The 22224-nt window shown below is 42.2% G+C and overlaps 1 protein-coding gene and 1 pseudogene across 1 annotated transcript in view; one reads left to right on the top strand and one right to left on the bottom strand.

The window, feature by feature from the left end:
• TRPC5 (transient receptor potential cation channel subfamily C member 5) overlaps positions 1 to 20269 on the bottom strand; it is a 134732-nt gene extending 114463 nt beyond the window's left edge. The window contains exon 1 of the mRNA XM_004440501.3: positions 19878 to 20269. Coding sequence (XP_004440558.1) covers positions 19878 to 20255 — 378 coding nt within the window. The 5' untranslated portion in view covers positions 20256 to 20269. The remainder of the gene's footprint in view (positions 1 to 19877) is intronic.
• Positions 2907 to 4950, top strand: LOC147911820 (ubiquitin-like FUBI-ribosomal protein eS30 fusion protein pseudogene; annotated as a pseudogene).
• Positions 20270 to 22224: the final 1955 nt, after the last annotated feature.

Raw genomic sequence — 22224 nt, 5'->3', positions numbered from 1 at the left:
CATTGAATTCTTCAGGGAGGTTAGAGACTCCCTGTCTTTGGAGGCTTTTAAGAGCAGAATAGATGCTTCCTTGTCTGAGATTGCTGAAGAATCCCTCCAGGGCAGAGTTTCTTAACATTTGGGCCTAGATACTTCTTTGTTGTGGGGGGCTGTTCTGCGCATTGTAGGATGTTTAGCAGCATTCCTGGTCTCTATTCACTACATGCCAGTATCATCTCCCATGCCCCAGTTTTCACAACCAAAAATATCTCTGGATATTGCCAAGTGTCCCCTGGGGGCAAAATAACCCCAGTTTGGAATTACTGCTCAGGATATGAGGCTTGTTTGGCAGCAGGCTGACTGGAGCAAGGAGAGGCAGAGCTAGCTAGAATTACTCAAGCCAGTCTTTTCTTCTATCCCAATACACCTGAGGATTGCAACACAGTCCCATCAGTACAGTGGCTCACTAGGACAATGTTCCTCAATATCTGGAAGGAGACAAAGTAGGAATGCCTCTCCTTTCTTTTCCCAGGAGAGTCTATTGGAATTTTATTTTTGGTGGAATATTCAGTCTGAAAAATGCTAGAAGTGTGTTGTGCATTGTGATAACCACTAGCCACATTTAGCTATTTAAATTTAAATTAATTAAAATTAAATAATGTTTTAAAAATTCAGTTCCTCATTCACACTGTCTAAATTTCAACTACTCAATGGCCATAGGATGACTATCTTGTTGGACAGCACAGATAGAAAACATTTTCATCATGGCAGAAAGTTCCATTGGACGGTACAGCTCTAGAAGGTTGATAATTACTGGACAAGAGATACCTGCTGAAGCAATCTAGAAATATCTTAGCAAGGAGTAATAGCTAACATTTACCAAATACTTAAAAACATGCTAGGAACTTTGCTAAGCACTTGACATGCATTATCTCATTTATGAGGTAGGAACTGCCACCATTTGTATTTTATAGGTAAGAAAACTGAGGCTCAGAAAGGTGAAGTAACTCGCTTAAAGTTACACAGCTACCAAATGGAGGAGCCATGACTTTAATTCGAGCAGTTTGGATCCAGAGCTTGGGTTGTTAACAAGCATGCGATATAGACTCAAGGTGGTGAGGTGGAATGTTGGGTATCCGGCATCAGAAACAGCCCAGACATGCTAGTAGTGGATAAGAGAGAGGTTTCTCAATATGTGGGCAGAACACTGTATCTGGAGAGTGTGGATGTACGCAGAAGTTTAGGAGGCAGGTGGTTGGTATTGTAGAGGTCTGGCAACAAGAATGGGAGTACTGGGCAGGATATAAGATAGGGACTCAGTTACTGGAATTAGTCCAGGGTATCTCAACCTTGAGACTCTTGACATTTTGGCCCAGATATTTTTTTTGTTGTGGGGAGCTGTCCTGTTTATTGTAGGATATTTAGCAACATTCCTGGCCTCTACCCCCTTGATACCAGTAGCACCCTCTCCCCAAGTGTGATAGCCAAAAACATCTCTAGACATCGCTAAATGCCCCCGTGGGGAGCAAAATTGCCTGCAGTTTAGAACCACTAAAGTAGAGTGTAAAGCAGAGGCTTGGTTACATGGCAACAAGGCAAGGGCTAAGGGATAGCTAGCCAAACACAAGATTCAGAGGGGACCAGCAGCTTGGCTGACTGGATGCTGAACTGCTGAGCTGCTGGCCTTCCAGCAGCTTCCAGTTCTAAGAGTCCTCATGACTAGGAACAGGATTAGTCCCAGAGCCTGTACTAATAAGAGTCAGCCCATGGGAATGAAGTGTCTTCGTTTGAGGGTGGCAGTACTGAAAGGCTACGGTGGCAGGGAACTGGGTAGGTCACTATGGAGATCACCTTCCCATGGCATGGTGCCATCATTCTATTATACTTAGCCACACTGAAAAGGAGTCAGGGCACATGCATCTCATGGCAGTATCTTGATTTGCAGTGTTTGCCGACTTCTGTTAGGGCCCTTGGTTATCATAAGAATGGAAACTCCATGAGTTATGGATGTTCTAGGCAAACATGAGACAAACCTACAATGACTGCCATTCGTGGCAGGAAATTTGTTTTATTGGTTGGTAATGCTGGAGGCACCCTGAGGGAATTTTGTATTTAGGTTCTTTTTGCTTGAACTCCCCACCTGGTTTTCTGAGTGGCTCCTCTCAGAAACATGCATGCAAGAAGGAGCCCCTCACTCTGTAGCAGGGCTTGGCTAGGGTTGGGAAGCCTTTAAGAAAAGAAGCTTGAGCCTGGACAATGCCAAGAAGCTTAAGCTCACCTAGCACAGATGTCTCAGCAGGACTCATTTAGAGAATATTTCTTTCTTCTTTAGCAGAAAAACAGGATTCAAAAGGCTCTGCTTGGTGGCCATGACAGCATATATCATGATAAGCAGTTGATTTTTCAGTACACAATGGCCAGGATTAAATTACTGGGTCATTATAATAAATGGGTCACATTTAAAAAAAATATGTAACTTTTGGTTGACAGGAAAAGTGGCTTAGGTCATTTTGTGATTGAACCTATGCCTGTCATGTTGCATCATCAACTACAAGCAAGTTCTTTCCAAACCCAGTCTTTGACAAGCAAAGACTTACTAATACCGCATAATGTACTGCATTTACTCATATATTTTCCCTCTGTCACATTTTGAGAAAAAAAAACTCAAGAAAAATATCCCCCCCCTGTTCACCATAATTTCTTCCTCTCTCTGACATTACTTTTAATTTTATTGCTTTGAACTGGCAGTTTCATTGTCAATAGTGCTTTCTCAAGCTGAATCTTGTCAGAGCAGACAAAGTGTTAAAGGAAAGGAGCTTGGCTGCCTCTGGTTGGAGATGGGAGAAGGGAGAGCTACTTTTGGCTTCTAACCCTACTGCTACCGTCTGTTGCCTGTCTTTCTCGTACTATGCTCCCAGGCTAAGGATATGGGCTTCTGTCTCCCTAGAGAAAGGTAAGCTAGGTGCTGATCACCACTGAATTAGGAAACATCAGCTGCCTTGTCCTTACTTTCCTGAAGTTAAACATGCCCCAAATCTAAAACCTGAAAAGGCAAAGACATTTTAAATGCAAGGATGACTTTTCAATCACTTGCAAAACATTCCCCTCTCTCTGAAAGACATATGTAACCACACACCTTGTAGCTTCAATGAGGTCTTTCACTCTGCGGCACCTTTTCAGGAATGCAGGCCAGGGCTAATGGAAAGGAGGCCTTAGAAGGGACTGGGGTTCCAAATTACATTCACTATTGCTTAATTTTCTCCTTCATATTCAGTTAAAAGGGGATAAAACTCTCAAAGATTGACAAAAAGTTGAAAGAGGTAGTGATTGAGACCCCCAGATGCTTGATTATCCCATTCCCAATTTCTAATGGGGAAGGAAACAGCACCTAGCTCTCAGATGCAGAGGATTGTTTGTCCATTGTCAGAAAAGGGCAGCAAAGAAGTATGCAAAGAAGAAGCTTAGCTGCTAGCAAACTTCTTTATTTGTGGTCTCATAATACCATTCATTCACAAACTTGAGACTCCCTGGAGGCCCCAGTCATATATCTGAGAATTTGGGGCAACTGACACTTGCACAGAATTGCTTTGGGACTTCTTTTATACCCTGCGATGGTTCTGTTCCATCAAATTAACATTGGGGTATTTAACTCTTTCAGAGGCTAGAGGTTAATACACCTTGGATTGATTGCAGTGACAAAAGAATGGACTAGATTACCACTATGTTTCATTTAATCCTGATGATTCTATGATTAAGTGGACCATAGCCAAACAGATATCCCCCGGAACTCCAGAGGTTTTATTCTAGAAATGTACCAATGGCATCACTGCCTGTGGAGTTATTAGTGAACTCCCCTGTGGTTTTTATATATACTGGGGCTTTGTATTCTTGCCTCTCAGCTAAACCAATTATGTGTCAGGCACAGTACCTATTTATAGGGTTTATAAAATAGTTTTAGAATAATTTCAAAACATTGTTCATTTCCTCACAGAATCCCTGAGAGATTATTTAGTAGTATCCCTTTGTTTGTCGATAGCAAGAGGTTAAACTATGAAGAGATTGAGTAATATGCCTAAGGCTACAAAACAGTAGAGAGATGGAGTCAACACGAGACTGAATGCACATGAGTCCACTCTTAGACTTTGTTCATCATATCATGCACCACAGCTAATATACAGATTGCAAAATTGCAGGGTTAGAAGAGACCTTGGAGATGACATAGTCTAGCCTCATAATAGATGTTTAACTCCTTTGGCAATACTCCCACCCAATGGCCACTCTGCCTCTACTCAAACATGTCCTGCGGTGATATGCTATTCCATTTCTCTCCCCTGCTGAGATTATGGTTTTGAAATTGGGTGACCATATTTCTTTCTTCCCCATCAAACACTACTCAACACCTTCTGGCTGCTCTCTTTAGTATGGAACTCTTGATTAAGAACCCCTTCCTGAGAAGTGACGTAGCACCCAGCAGGCTGTGAGGATATACTCCTTCCTATTTCTTGACTCCATCTTCATGGCAACAGCAGCAGTGGCTGCGGTTGGTTCAGTAGTCAACATGTAGTTCTTTGTGCCCAGGAGCTACACACCCAACAGGTGATTGTCCAGGAGACAGTTGCCCAGATCAAGGCTCATGGTGACTTACTGGACGGCATTGCCCCAGAAGATCAAGTGGTGCTCCTGGCAAGCATGCCTCTGGAGGATAAGGCTACCCTCAGCCAGTGTGGCATGGAGGCCCTGACCTCTTTGGAATTAGCTGGCCACATGCTTGGAGGTAAAGTCTACGGTACCCTGGCCTGTGCTGGAAAAGTGAGAAGTCAGACTTCCAGAGTGGCCAAAAAGGAGGAAAAGGAGGGGTAGGGAGAGAAGGAGGAGACAGTGATGGGCTACATCAAGCAGCAGATGTACCATCACTTCATCAATGTTGTACCCACCTTTGGCAAGAAGATGGGTGCCAATGGTAACTCTTAAGTCCTTTGTGATACTGGTTTTCTCTAATAAAGCCACTTGGTCCAGTCAAAAATAAAATGAATGCTTTTCTATCTTGTAGTTCATTCCTTCTAGGTACAAGGTGGCTCCTTGCTTATCTGACCAACTTATGGATGCTGGGCTCAAAGGTCTTTCAGGAAATATTACATTCTGGTTCCAAAGAAGGAGCTCAGGATTGAGAGTGCTAGCTCAGTGTTCTTATTAGGCCATACTCTATTGTCTGGCTGCTGGGTTGTGTTCTCCAGTCCCAAAGACCAAGGGGGATGGAGATGATACTACCAGCTGAATCATTCAGTTGAATTTATTAATTCAGGCTTCCCCCTAGGTAGTTTAAGAGAATAAGTTGTGAGAATGACTGAAGAACAATTTCTGGTTAAAGATAGCCTAGCTCACTTGAGTAGCTTCCTCCAAATAAGGTCTATGGCATTTTTTTTTCCAAGTAAGTTCCAGGATCCAGAGAACACGTTTCATTCTGATCAGACAAGCTATTACCCAAAAAAGCTTAGCACTGGCAGCAGAATATGCAAGCCCACCTTGTCTTGCTTCCTGGTTTACAAGTGGGAACCAGCTAATTTAGAAATCACGGCAGTCTCTGATTAAAATGATGGAGAATTTAACATTGGAAGAAAGAAAGCTCTCAATAGGGAAGGCAGAAAAATAATGAGACCAAAACCAAGCCAGGGCTTACCACTGTGTACCCCTCCGTAGTCCTAGGGAAGGCTATTTGGTTAGTCAAAGCTGTGAATTATGACCACATCTGTATCACGGATGAATGTTTCAGGTCCAATGCCAGGGACTGTTGGTTAAAAACTAAATAGGCTTGGTTTTTAGACACAAATATGTTTTGTTTTTAGAGGACATAATTTAATACTGTCCTGCCTATACTGTACTAACCTGGAGTCAAAGATGTTGTCACTTAGTGACAACTCGTACTCATGTGGCCTTCCTACCTTGGATCTCTAGATCCCTGCCATCTAACAAGAGAAACTTGCTTCATGGGGTTGATGTGAGTCTTTTGGGGTACCATATAGATCAGCAATCTTGCCTTAACTTCTGTTTAGAGCAAATATCAGCTCCTTAAAATAACAAATATTTGATTGAAAGAAGGCTTGTGTATCTTTAGAATGTCTTTCCTCTTCACCAAGAGCTGAAATAGAGGAAATTGTTTATCCTATAAGATGAAGGATTTCAGTTAGATGCGAGGAAGACAGTTCATGATGCTCCATTCCAGAATGGATGACTATAGGATGTCATAGAATTCACTCTGAGTGGCTTTCAAGACAGAAGGACTTAATTTTAATGTAGTGGAAGTAACACTCAATTAAAAATCAGAAGTTATGCATCTTGGCTCTGCTATAAATGTCATTCCATTGAGCCTGGACAAATCACTTCCCCTCTGTGAGTCTCACTTTTCTCATCTATAAAATGGGGAGGAGATGGACTAGACAATCTTTCTAGGTCTTACATTCTATTAATTTCACTCATTCAAAAAACCATTTATGTGTGACAACATGGATGGATGTTGAGGGCATTACGCCAAGTGAAATAAGTCATACAGAGAAAGGCAAATACTGTATAACCTCACTTATGTGTGGAATCTAAAAACAAACAAACAAACAAAAGCCTTGAATTCATAGATACAGAGAAGAGATTGGTGGTTGCCAGAGGCAGGGGGTAGGGGGTGGGTGAAATGGGTGAAGGCGGTCAAAAGGTACAAACTTCCAGTTATAAAATAAATAAGTCCTAAGGATGTACTGTACAGCATGGTGAGTATAGTTAATATTGTATTGTATATTTGAAAGTTGCTAAGAGAGTAGATCTTAAAAGTTTTCATCACAAGGAAAAAAAATTTGTAACTATATATGGTGATGGATGTGAACTAGACTTATTGTGGTGATCATTTTGCAATATACAAAATGTCAAATCATTATGTTGTACACCTGAAACTAATATAATGTTAGATATCAATTATATCTCAATAAAAAAATCATTTATGGGGTACCTGCTATGTTCCAAATATTGGTCTAAGCACTGGGGATTCAAAAGTGAACAAAATAGGCAAAGTCCCTTCTCTAGAGAGGTGACATAGGCAAGAAACATACGTCAGGTGCTGGTATGTGCTACGAAGAATTCTGAAGCAGGGCAAGGGAGTAGGAAGTAATGGAAGGAGGTGCTATTTTTATTTAGGGAGATCAGGAAGGCCTACCTGATAAGGTAGCATTGGAGCAGATATATAAAGGAATGAAGGGAGCCAGCCATGCAGCTATTTGGATGAGGAACGTTTCGGGCAAAGGCACTGAGGGTGGATGATTCCTATAAGAGGTGAGTATGGCTGGAGCAGATCAAGTAAGGGGGAGAGTGGTTAGGAGATGAGAGCAAAGAGATAGCAGCAGCCAGATCATGCAGGACCTTGTAGGCATTGGAACAGGCTTTGGAGGGTTTTGAGCAGAGTGACATGGTCTGACTTACATTTTAAAAAGGGTGACTCAGGTTGCCGAGAAAAGACTAGATTATTTGGGGCTGAGAGGGAAAGCAGGAGGCTACTGCAATTGTCCAGGTAAGAGGTAACAATGGCTTGGACTAGGGGGAGCTGGCAGGGGTGGTGAGAAATGGCCAGATTCTAGGGTGGTCTGCAAAGACTCAAGGCTTGAAGGCTCTTGTCATGGACATCTCATGATTTCCTCTTTTTGAGCCCCTTCCAGACATTATGAGTCTATGACTGCAGTTCACATACCTCAAACATGGGAAAGCTTGATTATCCCTTCTGTGAATTCCCAAACTTACTAGCTCTTCTCAAATCAAAGTAGCAAAAAATAAAATGAGTAAGAGACAACTGAGGTTGTAAGTGGCATCAATCTAGAAAGGGCTTCTCCTCTTTGAGTTTGTTAAAGTTGTTCTATTCCCGGGCTAAATGCCATTTTATTGATTGCTAGACAAGAAGACACTAAAAGCCTCTACATTATTAAGAATCTTTCTGGCATCTCAGTCAGGGGTGCCTGATCATCCTATTTTGACACTGGTATTGGTCTACTCTCTCAGTGACCCAAACACATTCTTAAACAAGATGATTATGTCAGCATGGTATCAAATAAATTAAGAATTTGGCAACTATCCTATTTATGTGATCAATGTAGACAATTTGGAGAGTTTAGACCAGAAATAGTATAGACTTGGCATGTCACACATTTTCTCCCTCTTGTTTCCTCTCTACTAAGGAAATCAAGGAAAATGTTTCCATGTATAATTTGATACTTGCCGTCTTTTCTGAAGTAGCAACTCTGTTGTCAATGGAGTCAGGGCAAAGAATGGAATAAATGGATTTTCGCCATTGCCTTGGTGTTAGAACTCATTCCTCTGTTAAAGACCAACCCTTCTTCTGTTTCTGTCTCCTTTCTACTTCCCTTGGCCTTGAGTTGTAGGCCTGTCTGATCCTCTTCTCCTGTGCCTCCAAGTCAGTAAACTCATAGCTATAACAGCCATATATACTTTCCTTCCTTTGAACAAACATGCTTAAGCACTAAACTAGAAACTTAAAAATAAAGGAATGATTAAGCATGAATACTCTTTTATTCAGGCTCTCTTACACCAAAGAGATACTAATACATTTTAAACATCACTTAAAACAAACCTATACTTTTATGCAGAAAAGTTAAAAGATCTAGAATACAACTAGCTTTGCTCTTTGCTCCAGACTTGCTGTAAAACTCTGGGTAAATCGCTGTTCTCTAATAAATCAGAGTGAAATTTTCAAAGTATGAATAAAGTGCTAACGACCTTAACATACATAGAGTTTAGACAAATCAGTAAGAAAAAAATGAAGAGTGTAGTAGAAAAACGGGTTAAAAAAACAGTTGATTCACAGAAGAATAAAACAAATTGCTTATAATATGAAAAGATATGAAGTCCCACTTATAATAAAAACAATTCAAATGTAAAACAATAATGAGATAGCATTTTTTACCTGTCAGAGTGCCAAAGATTTTTAAAAATCTTTGATTTTTTTTCAATCTATGATTGCAACGATGTGAGAAATAGGCATTCTTACACACTGTTGGTAGGAGAGCAATTTGGCAATATATATCAAAATTTAAAAACGCACATACCTGTGATTCCATAATCCCATTACTAGAAATTTACCTTATAGATATAATCACACAAGTGTTCAAAGACATATATACAGGGTTGTTCATCACCACATTGTTTAGAGAAGCAAAACCCAAAAACCTAAATATCCTTGGATCAATTTAAATGTTCATTAATAGAGGACTGGTTAAATAAATATGGCACATTTGTATGACATAATACAACATTGTCATTAAAAGGAATACAGTAAAGATAAATATCCTCACAGGGAAAGATGTCCACAATGTATTGTTAAGGAAAAAGAAACAAGTTGCAGAACATTTGTGAAAAGAAGTCTATGTGTGTGTGTGTGTGTGTGTGTGTGTGTGTGTGTGTTTGTGGCTGTGTTTCTCTTTGAATATGCATAGAAAATACCTAGGAGGACACACCTATCTTGTCCTTAGTGATGACTTCTAGGGAGTTGGTTTTGAGAATGGGAAACGGGATGTTTTCCTTCACATGCTTTTATACTGTTTTAATTCTTAGAGTTAACATGTATTATTTTTACAACAAAAACTCCAGAATAAACAAATGGATGTGGGGAAGGGTGGTCGTGACCCAGGACCCTGATACTTGAATAATTTCACACCTCAGTTTGAGAGTTAAGAAATAAGGAAAGGCGGGAGGGAGAACATCGCTTGCGTAAATACGACATACCTTCATTTTGAGTGGGTAGACAAAGCCCAAACTGTTCTCAACTCCAGCTGTATCAGTGGGATTGAAGCCTTCCCTGTGCAGGCACATTGGAAGGTAGGGATGCTATCTGCCTATTTGATGACAAGGGGATGGATTGGAGGATTGTTAGAGGTCATTTTTAGCCCCAAAGTTCTATCCATAATTCTGATATGGATAATGGAGCTGATGGTAGCTACAAACATCAGTCACTCCAGGTTGCCCTTGAAGGAACAGAGGGAGATTTAGAAATTCCACTCTCCAGCTTCAGACATGTTTGTTGTGGGTCATCACCCCCCTTTCTGGGGGAAGAAGTGAAGGTGGTATACCCACAGGAGAACTGTCATTGGGACCAGCTTCCTTTTCCTTCTCTGATTTGACTTTCTTTGGAAGGTTCTTTCAGTGCCTTTTTCTTATCTGGTGCACAACCCTCCTTTACTAATGAACAGGCAACCACAATACACTGAGAGCAAGGTGAAACAGGAAGCTTGTCTTCATTCAAGCTCCTGGTAATCATGTGCTGATTCCTTTTCCTCTCCCGAGGACTTCAGAGGGCTGACTTACTTCTTAGAACAGAGACTAGCTGCTGGCTTGGGGTCACTTAATCCTGCCAGAGGCAACAAAGTGTGAGTTTATCAGCAGGTGCCTGAATCCAGGATGGCCCTCACTAAGGGAGTTCTCCTTCTGACTCCAGACACTTTCTGCTGATAGGAGAAGCAACCACTTCCTTTATCTTGTCTTGTCTGTTGGCCTCACTATCTCTCCAAGCCTAGGGCAGGATTTATCAGTGACAATTCAGCATGATTTGAGGGGCCATTAGCCAGCCCTCTTTCCTCAGACTATGAACCCTGTGCCTGTGTTTTGAACTTTATTCTATAGGAAGTAAGGAACAACTATGATCATTTGAGTGACCTATGCTCCCACATATACAGCACCCTCTTATCTCTAACAGCACTTATATTTCAACTAATTGTTTAAATGTTTGCTTCCTCACCTCAATTAAGTTATTCAAAGAGACTTGGTAACCAACTGGGTGTGGGTGGCTGAAGGAGAGGGCGAAGATGAAGACAATGGCAAGGTTTCAAATTTAGATAACTGGAAGGATAACTGGAAGGATAAAGATGCCATCACCTGAAAGAGGATATACCGGATGAGAAGGAGGATTTGGAGGGCAAAATGGAGCTAGCACAGGGATTAAGAACACAGTCTCTACCACCACACTGCCTAGGTTTGAATCCCAGTTTGTCCGCTTACTAGCTGTATGAGCTTGGGAAAGTTATTTAAACTCTTTGTGCATTGATGTCCCCATTTGTAAGAATGGATTATTCTGCATCACAGGATGGTTGTGAGTATTGAATAAGTTGATGTATGTTATATACTTAGAACAGTGCCTGGCACATAGTAAGTGCTGAATTAGTGTTTGCTATTTTTATTATTAGACATAGCAAATTTTAAATATTTGAGGTACTTCTAGGTGGGTATATCTAACTGAAATTTGGAAAATGAATTATGGAGCTCATGATAGATATTGGTCTACAAAGGGAAAAGTGACAGAACTCTGGGCATCACCAATATTGAAGGGAGAAAAAGAAGGATTCTAAAAAAGAGACTAAGAGACAGTGGTCAGAGAGGGAGGAAGAACAAGGTAGGCATGATATTATGGAAGTCAAGAGAGTTGTCAACCAGTGAGATTAAAATGGGACACAGACATTTGACCTGTGTGTGTGGGGAGAGGTTGGAAGAGAGGAGGGAGAGATTGTCATTTGGGGAAGTAGATAGATGAAAGGGGAGAGAGTCAAAGATCAATATGGCTAGCTCTTCACAAATATTTGCTGAGGGGCAGCTTTGTCCAACCAGGCCTCTGGGTGATCAGTGGGTCCAGCTTCTTTTGTTTATCCCACTTCAGTCCTCTCTGTCCCAATTGCCAGTCAGAAGACCAGTAACAACCAGCTGGGATAATGGTGATGGTTCACCAAGGTCTCAACTAAGGAGAGGCTCCACCAATGGCCATAGACTCATTCCCCTTTACTCCAACAAAGATCAGAGAAAAAAAGTGGGAGGGCAGATGAGCACAGGAACCCAACAATTACTGTTTGTGATAAGACTCAGGGCCTACCTGGCCTAGTATCCTGACTCTAAGTGAAGTATCCGGGGTCTCCATCATGAGGCTAATCTTGTGAGAATAACAAGAGCCCCAAGCACTGTTTTTATCACCAAGACTTCACTCCAGCACCCATTGTAAACAGGTCACCATCATTCCCACTAACCACATCATGCTCATTCATTTCCTTCTGGCTAGTGTGCCATTCCCTTCTTTCTTCCTTTCTAGCTCAAAGACTATTTTTTTTCTGAAATGTTCCTCCCTTGAAATCTCTCTGTCTATTTGTATCCAGAGTGGCTTCCTATATTGTCCACATGACACATTTTGGATATGAACCATACATTTCCTTGCACTGTTCTATTTCTGTCCCATGTTTGTTGTTGGCATATGAAAAGGAATCATCAGTATGGGGTAGTGTTTGGTGCTCTGGGATAGGACAGTTGGGAGGGGAGGGGGAAGGAGAGCTCTGAGTTTTGCACTGATATTTCATACTTAAACTGAGTTTGTGACAAGAGGCATAAACTGGAAAAACCAATAACAGTGAGGAGCCTGGGGTGAAAAGGAGACAGAAAATGGCTGCCCTCTAGACAACTGTACATGTGAGGTGAAGTAGGTCAGGATGATGTCACATACAGATGATATTTACCTGCCCAGGGACAGAGGAGAATGGGAAACTTTTTAACTGGACATGTATATGTGGGTTAGGGCTATATACAACCATGAACATGAGGCTACAGAAAGGAAGCCCTGAGTTGGTGGTAACCCTGAAGGTGTGTGGTGGGGTGTCACGGCTGAAAAACTGCATGTGTTTTTATTTAGTGACTTGCTTTTGAGAATACTTCATGGATTCTTCCTTGTGAAGTATTATGCAGCCAGCCCCCTTGGTCTATTTGAGACCAAGTTTAAATAATTGTTTTTTTTTTTTTTTTCTGAGAGGCAAATAGCAATGCCTTAAGTCTTTTGTATCACTTGGAACACAGGAGGCCATGTCCACTAAGAGGGGAGGACTGGTTGGACAGCATGTGTATGACTGTTCTCCTCACAAGACTACACATTTCATGAGGGCACAAACTGCATTTTTCAATTTTATTGTGAGGCATATGGTTAGTAGTAAAAAATACTTAGAAAATTGAATACAACTGAAGAGAATTAATCATTTGCTGGAACTCTGTCACCAATGAGTTGTTCTAGATAGATACTACTTGTAGCTGCTTTGTTTATTTTCAGCTTTGTTGTAAATGTTACCACTTCTGATGATTCCTAGGAGGCAGAGTAGGGTAGTAGAAAGACTGGCTTGGGAGAGAGGAGGAATTTGTGCGAGTTCAGGCTCAGCTGAGTGACCTTGGATGTGTCACTTTAGACCAAGTGATCTCTAAACTCTCTACAATTCTGCTCTTTGAGTGAAGTAGGCCATGTCTCCTGAAAGTCAGCACAGATACGTGAGAGGAGGTAACTCAGTTCATCAGTTTGGCCAATATGATGCCATGCAGTCATTCTGACCTTTTCTTCCAATGAAGTGGCTGATTTCTTTTCTTGACTTGATTGACAAAACCCATTATTTTGGCCGAGAAATTTGACTTTGGAATGAGAATCAGAGAATTAAAGCATTACTCAGCTTATTATAGACATAAATACATACTGTTATATTGGGCAATTCAGGTAACAAAGAATTAATAATATTAATATTTTGTATTAATGATAATGATATGAGTATCATATATTAAATGCTACATGCCACAAATTATGCCAAATGTTAAAAAAAATTCTCATTTAAATTTTGCAACACCCTATGACATAGGTAAGATCATTAACTCCATTATACAGATAAGGAAACTGATGCTCAATCAGGGTACCCAACTTTACCAAGGTCATGTAGTCTGAACTCTTAGCTACTATGTGTTAGTGGGTGCTTAATACATTTTTAGAAATGAATAAATGAGATTAGCCAGCAGGCGATATCAGCATTGCTTCAAATAGTAGGGGTAGGAGTAGTACTAGCTACCATTTATTGAGTATTCCCTATGTGTCAGTCACTGTTCTAAGTAACATACATGTATTATTTCGTTTAATTCTCACTATAACTCTATGAAGTAAACTGAGGTTTAGAGAGATTAAGTGACTTGTCCAAGGAAACACATCTAAAGGCTGACTCCAAAGCCTATGTTCTTTATACCAATCCAGGCTGCCTATAAATAGCAGGGTGACTTTTGCAATTTTCTCCTTTACTTTCTGCTGTCATGTTGATTGTTTGAGATTTAAAGGGTAGACTCTTTAAGTACTCTCTCTGTGCTCCAGTCACCTTTGCCCTGGCCCTTAGTGTCCCCCACCCCTACACTGTGCAATCTCTCCCTGAGACCAAGGGTCAGATAGGAGAAGGAGTAAATGGAGTGTCTTGTTGCTGATTTTCTACAATATCAACACAAACACTTATAAGTACTGTTGAGACTTAATCTCACTAGCTCATCTGTGAGACCAGTTTTAATTTGGAGCCATCTGCCACAGACAAATGAGTAATTATGACAGAGCCTAGAGGGGTGGGCCAGGGGGAGAAGGTTGACATAGCCGCTTTCTGCCTGCCTGCCTGCCTGGATTGACGCAAGTGACCAAGAAAGGAAATTTTGGGGGTGGGCTGTTGATGCAGAGGCCAGAAGCTCTACCTCCCTGTTGCTCAAATCCTTAGACTCCAGTGAACAAGGAGGGATGTCTGAGGTCATGCAGCCTGGCAGGAGAAGGGAGACCATTGCCATCAAGGACAGGCAGAAAGAGGTAATCTGTGAACTGAGCCAGCTCGCTCAGCTGACAAGTGGTGCATCGGTGCGCTCCTGGGATCCGAACCGGCGAACCCCAGGCTGCCGCAGCAGAGTGTGTGCAGCCTCTCCCTCTCACTGTACTGGTGGTGGCTTGTGATGAATGCCACTTGCCACCTGGTGTCTCCACATAATATGACCGGCTAAGTCAAACTGATGGAGTGAAGCTGAAAATAATAGTCATTGACCTCTGTCTAGCATTTAAAATTTTTTTTCAAAAGACTTTAACATATCTTTATCTTATTTCTGCCTTACAACAGGCCCCTAGATTAGGTAGGGACAGGTATTGTTAGCTTCATTTTACAGATGAGGAACTTGACCTGTAGGGTGATTCTATAACGGGACATGTGTAAAAGACCTTATGACCTGCCCAAGGTCACCCTGTTAGCTACAAGCTGGCTAGCACCTCAAATCTGATTAGTCTGTCATTCTGTCTTCTAGACCAGTAGTTTTCCAGCTGTGCTTGCTCTTCAGGGGCCAAGGAGGTATGGCAGTGTTTGTGTGTGAACAAGTGGGGCTTTGGGCCCCGACCTGCACTTAAACCAGGGCAGCTCTGCTTGAGTCTGTTTTACATCTGGGCAAGATTTCATTTAATGAAAGGATCTGCTATTGAAATGTTTGAAAACCGCTTGTCTAGACTAGTATTGCTCAGAGAGAGTGTAATGGGTTGAACTGTGTCCTCTAAAAGATATGTTCAAATCTTAACCCCCGGTACCTGTGAATGTGACCTTATTTGGAAAAAGGATCTTTGCAGATGTAATCAAGTTAAAATGAGGTCATCCTGGATTAGGGTGGGCCCCAAATCAAATGACTGGTGTCTTTATAAGAGAAACAAGAGGGAGATTATGACACAGAGACACAGAGGAAAGACACAGAGGAGAACTCGATATGACGATGGAGGCAGAGATTGGAGTGATGCAGCTACAAGCCAAGGCATGGAATAGATTCTCTCTTAGATCCTCCAGAAGGAACCAGCCCTGCCAACACCTTCACTTCGGACTTCTGGATTCCTGAACTGTGAGAGAATACATTTATTTTAAGCTGCTCACTTTGTGGTAATTTGGTATGGCAGCCCTAGGAAACAAATACAAAGAAGTACATAGACCTCTTATCTAGAATCAGGTGGGGGTGGGCTTATTAAAATGCTGATTCCAGGCCCAAACCCTAAGATTCTGATTCTGTAGCTATGCAATGGGACTCAGGAATCTGCATTTTGACAAGTTCTCTATATGCACAGTGATGGATCTTTGAGCTGGTTTTGACCATATACAGATACAAGACTCCTCTCTGGACTGTAGCTGGACTTGCTCTCCCTGCTGACTATGCTCCTCCAGTGGTTCCCAGAGTCAGTGGGCTGAAGGAAGTAGGCTTACTAGACAAAAAAATGGGTGGGTGTTAAAACTTCTGTAGTCCCCAAATTTTGAATTCTGAGAATAAGAGGGTTTATCCCAAGAAATCATAAATCCCCCAGGTCGCCAAAATCTACCCCTAAGGAAATAGGGATGTAGTAGTTAGGGAGTGGATGCTGCCAAGAGAGTCAGATTTCTGGAGCAGCAATAAGACCACAGAGTAACGGCACACACACACACACACACACACACACACACACACACACACACAGACTCTTCTACTTGTTGTCTGGTGCAGGAAATTCTATCTGATAGAGCATCACTATTTTTTACTTTAAGATTTAGTCCCTATTAAAAATGCAGGTCTCCATGTGAATATTGATACTTGAAGCTAGCGTCAGCCATTTATGCCTGGCCTCCGATCTTTATCTGAGAGGAGTTTTGATAGGCTAGAAGAGGGAGAAGAGCACAACGGGCTGGGGTAAGGATGGAGCAGAGGGGGTCTTGCTGCCAAACTCCTTGCCCAGTAAAGGTAAAAAGGGCACTAGTTTATCCACCCAAGATTGATGGAGGTCAGCTATGCCCAATCCCTTGGAGAGATGGGTGAAGGTCTTGTGGAAAAGGACAGGTGTTTGGATTCTGTGTGTGGGAAGAGTGCCTTCCTGAGAGGAGCCTAACCAGCTGGACCCATGGTCCTTCAGGAGGCCTGTGTTTGCTCACATCCCTGATTGCTCCCAGGTAAACAAATCTTGTTTCTATCTCCCAGAAAGGCAGAGCTCCAGCACTGTGGCAGCCTGTTGTTATAGTTACTGACATATGACTTATCACAGTGATTGTCAGAGCAATGGGAGAAAATGAAATTTAGCAGAAGCTGGTGGTGGGGGTTGGGAAAGGGAAAAGAGGGCTGCTGAAGAGACATGGAGATGGAGCTGATGGCTTTGTGGGTTTGTACATATGGTGTGATATTCAAATACAGGCAAAGGAGGTCTTATACTGGCAGTGTGTCTGAAAGAGCTTGTTAAAAGACAACCTGTCCCACATAGCTTTACCCAGGTTCCATATGCCTAACATTCCACTATTAGTGGTTCATTCTTGTGAGTTAAGCACTGCCTTTCTCCAGGGTAGGTCATACCTTAGATTGTACTTTAGAGTAAGTTAACTTGTTGCCCCTATTTCTCAGGGTTTACCAGAGCACTGGGGAAAGATGGGGGGGTATGGGGGCCATCAAATAAGGACTTAGCCTACTTTCAAAACTCAGAAAGGGCTGGCATTGCTAGCCCCCTGTTTGGAATCTCCCTTGTCCTCACTTCTCTTTCAAAACAGTTATGAAGCTAAATGGAAGTGAATATGAATGTCCAGGATGTCTTGTTCAATCAGCCATGTGCTTTTCTGGGAGATACACTTAACTCATCAGCAGCAGCACGTTCTTGTTCATCAGCAAATATTTATATATAACCCATTATATACGAGGCACTGGGTTAGGTACTGATGGGGGAAGCATGGAAACAGTTGGGCATTAGATTATGCCTCACATTTAAGAAACAATCTAGTTACAGAGACCAGACATTTACACAACTAAGACTGACCAATAGTACATAGTAGTGTGTGATTGGTGTCAAGTGAAGGGTAGAGCCAATGGCTACATAATCTCAGAGGTGGGCAAGATCATCATGGAGCAGGGTAGCTGGGTAAGCCTTAGTTAAGATTTTAGTACATTAAATCACTCAGGCACTTAGCAGGGCTCTGGGGAAATGGGGCACAGAACAAATCAGTTTTGATGGGGATAGTGACATGGACTGAGAAGGGAACCTGTTTATACCACTCTGCTTTGCTGTTCATCCAAATTCTGTAGGCCTGTCCTTTCCAGAGAGCTCATCCATCCTCCACTGATCTACCCTGTCTCAGAACTCCCATGCTGAGAATTCTAAAACTTACTCAGACTGCCAGGGAAGCAGTATAGCCAAGTGGTTAAGAGGGTGGGTTTAGGAGTTAGGCTGCCTGAGTTTGAATCCTGGCTCTGACATTTATTGAGATCTTGGACAATTAACCATCCTGTGACTTAATTTTTCTTATTGGTACAATGGGGATGGTAAAAATAGTGTCTACAAAGTTGTTGGGAGGATTAAATGAGGTAAGTCATGTAAGATACTTAGCACAGTGCTAGTTGCATACTATTCATTCATAAAAAAGGTATTTATTGAGTACCTGTAACATTGCAGGCACTTTCCCAGTGCTAGGATATAGCAGTGAAAAAGAGAGACAAGGTCCCTCCTCTCTTGGCTCTGTGTTAAATGCTGATGGGGAATGGGGGGATTCAGGCTCTTTACTCAAGGAACTTTTAATCTAGTGTCTTGCTTTCTGCTCTATGAATTCTAATTCTTAGTCTATGAGTTGTCACTTATCTTATTTTCATTCATTTTTGTTTAACTAGGCACATATTAAAGCTATAAATTCCCTTTAAACCAAGCTTTGGTCATATCCCATAAGATTTGATATTGAGTGTTTTCATTACCAATATTTTCTAAATACTTTGCAATTTTGGTTTTGATTTGTACTATTTCTACTTTTTAATATACTGCAGTATTCCATGTTTGATGACTCTATATTTTCTTTGTCCCTACTATGTGCCTCTACCATGCTCCAAAGGAAGAGAGACAGTGAAGAGACCTCTCTGACTTGAGGGGTTTAGAAGGGACTAGGGGGAGACAGGACTGGAACAGACTATTAATGAAGGGTATTGAATGCTAGGCTTCATGGGTTGGTTTCTTTTCTAACGAGGAGACATTGTAATCATTGAAAAGGTGGACAGGAATGACAGGATTATTATGCTATTTTGGGAAGAATAAGCCAGCATCATTGTTCAGGATGGCTTTAGAGAAAGAAAGAGGCTAGACGCAGGGAGTCCAGTTAGAAGATTTTCATGTTAGTCTAGGACAGTGGTTCTCAAACCTGAGTGTGCATCAGGATCCCCTGGAGGGTGTTAAGACACAGCTTGCTGGGCCCCACCCCCAGAGTTTCTGATTCAGTCAGTCTGTGGTGAGGCCTAAGAATTTGCATTTGCATTTATAACAAGTTCCCCTGGTGATGTTAATGCTGCTGGTCCAGGAACCACACTTTGAGAGTCACTCATCTAGGAGAGAGACAATGAGAAGCAGAGGCAGAGTTGTGGGAGCTGGGCTAGAGAGGAAAGGAAGCATGTAAGAGAGAGGGGGAAGGAAGAAACCACATGGCTTGGGGATTGGACACAGAGGCAAGGGAGAGGAAGGACTCAAAGATGACTCCACAGCATTAAACCTAGGTGCCTTGGAGGATAGGAGAATCAAAGAGGCAAAAACCTGGACATCTTGGGGTGGAATGCAGTCACATGCTGGGTACTGGAAAAATATGTGAGTCCCTGTATCTATCTGCATCTGCATAGGGCACACTGAAGTTTAAAGGCCTCTCCTTCAGGAGAGAGGGTGGCGAGAAGGAGGAAGCCCAGGTCTGTGTTTGGTCTCTCCTTTTCTAGAATGTAACCTTTGAGTAGAGGAAGAAAATGAAGATAGAGAGCAGGGGGTAGGGAGGGTAGAACGAACTTGGATATTCTGGAAACAGAGAGCATACTTTTGGGTTGTTAAGTATTGAATGTATATGGGAAAATACTAATAAGGAAAAGGCAAATGAGTAAAACTCAGTGTAGGCCATGCAGGGTAGCTCTAGGACATCACCTGAGATTACTGATGCTATTTTTGAAAGCAGAGGGTTGCCATGATAGGGCTTCTCAACTCTAGCCTACCTAACCTTTCCTAGTTTCCAGGCTTGTGACCCTAGTGCCCTGTTGTCCCTGGTTATTTCCCAGCATATGGGGACTTCTCTTACCTGCTTCTCTCCACTGGGCCGCCTGTAGCTGAGCAGAAGCTCCACAGCACCCACTACTTCCTTGCGGATGGCGTAGAGCAATGCATCGCCTACATATACGCTATGGTTCAGCAGTAGCTCCATGATCTCCAAGTTCTCGTTCTCAATGGCAATGAGCAGGGCGCTCCGGCCCAATGGATCCATGCAGTTGATGTTGACATTGTAGTAGATCTCGGCCTCTTGTAGGGCCTGCTTCACAGTGGCGTAGTCCCCCTTCTCCACAGCGTTGAGGAAGGCCTTCTCCTCTGCAGAGAGCTCCGTCTCAGCCCTCACGATTTGCAAGGGGATGCGGTCTCTGTATGGTGAGTAGTTGACCTTTTTGTAGTACAGTTGGGCCATGGTTCATAGCAATTTAGAAACCTGAGTGAGGAGAGAGAGGGAGGCCAAAGATATTCTTAGATATCTGAAGGTCTCAAGTGGCCAGTTACGAAGGCAGCCTGGCTAAGGGGTTGGAAAATCCTAAACTGTTTTAGTGCCATAATCTTTCTCCTCTTGCAAAGGGGTATAGCAGAAAAATCCCAGGCTTTTGGATCAGAAAGACCTGGGCTCAAATCCTGGCTTTACCAGCTCTGTGACCTTGGATAAGCTACTCAAGCCCACTGTGCTTCAGTTTATTAAGTTTATCAATATTAATACCGTTAGCAGGAGTTATCACTTAGTGATTGCTTACTGTGTACTAGGCCCTGTGCTGAAGAATAATTTCTACATCATAAAGCTATTGTGAGAGTTAAGTGAAGGAATACATTATCAAAGCAACTGGCACAGGGTAAACCTCCTGAGACATGGCACAAGTTAGTTCCTTCCTTCCCTTCTGCTACCTGAAAATACTTGTGATAATACTTCTGATGGGTGATGCACAGTTGAAGTTCATCTTGGGCCAATTTCCTTTGGGCCTTGGGCCTGTGGGCCTGTGCTAATTTTTAGGATTACATTTGCAGCTTTCCCAGATGCAGATCCTGGACTGAAATCCTGTTTTAGTGCTAACTGAAGCCCTGCTTCTTTCTGCTGCTCACTGGGGAAGGAGTACTGGCTCCAATAGGCCAAAGTCATGCACCCCTCTGCCCACTCATGATTTTTTCCTCCATCATTCCAAACCAAGGAGCTGACAGATCTGAGAATCTGTTTGATTCAATTCTGAGAAGTGTATGGTCTGTTTTATATGCACCACATCTAAAGCCAGATTTTAATAGCATTGATTTTAAAGTAAAACCTATTATTGAGTTTCTAAAATGTGTTTAATTTTCTCTGGGAGACCAAGAAAAAAAATACAGTCTTTGCCTTCGATTGCACAGAATGAATCACAGTATAGAGCTCTTGCATCGTAGTTTACAGATCAAATGCATGCACATTCCTCACTGACTCCTTGAACTAACCCTGTGAGATAGGAATAATTATCCTTCCTAGGGGAGAAGATGAGGCTCAGACTCATTAGGTGATTAACCCCCTTTCCCTCCAGGACGCTCTGGAAGCTGAGTTTGGATGGACTCTTTTAAGTGTCTTTCATTACTCAACTGTTTTGCCAGCAAAAGGAAATGGAAATGTGATAAAGGGCCTCTTGTCTCATCTCCTGGATGTAAGAGAAGATAGAGACATGAAGCTTCCACAAACATTTGCCTCACTCCTCCAGGTAATTACATCCCTGCTTTGGCAGTGGGAGAAGCATATATTATACCAAGTGGCATTAGCAATTCATGTGCTTGTGATCTTCTGGAAGTTAGTATTTGAAGGTGAGTGTTGCCTCTTGCCCTGAACAGGCCCAAATGACAAATTTCTCTCTGCACCCAAATCTCAGGAGACCAGGGTGCTGTTTGGCTGTCTTGAGAAGCACTGATATTTTCCTGTGCTACTTTCAAGTAACTCAGCGTGGCTAAAGGAAAAGGGCACTTAGAATAAGCATTTGTCACTAAACAGCAAATGACTTTAATAATACTAATTGTAGACTGCCTCCCTGCCTCCCCATCTCCATTATAAACAAAAAGGGAAGAGGAAGAAGAGAGAGTGTAATCTCCTGAAGACACACTCAACAACCCAATTCACTTTATATCTATTTAATAAAGACAAACACAGCAGAAGCCTTCAGTGTGCCTAGCACTATGCTAGTCACTTTTAGAGGATATGAAAGAACAGACCCCCGCCTTCATCGTCTCTCACCTGGACCATTCCACAGCCTCACAGTTAATCATCCTGACTCCATTCTCTCCCCCTTCAGATTGTCTCCCACAGAACCCCCAAGTTATCCTGTGAAACACAAATCTGATCACATTTCAATCCTCCTTGGTTAGTTTCCTGCTGCTCTGGTGATGAAATC

This window comes from Ceratotherium simum, chromosome X (assembly GCF_057802395.1).
Source record: "Ceratotherium simum simum isolate JZ-2026a chromosome X, ASM5780239v1, whole genome shotgun sequence".
Lineage (NCBI taxonomy): Eukaryota > Metazoa > Chordata > Mammalia > Perissodactyla > Rhinocerotidae > Ceratotherium > Ceratotherium simum.
Note: the sequence above shows the minus strand (reverse complement) of the source record. Positions and strands in the feature narration are given on the sequence as shown.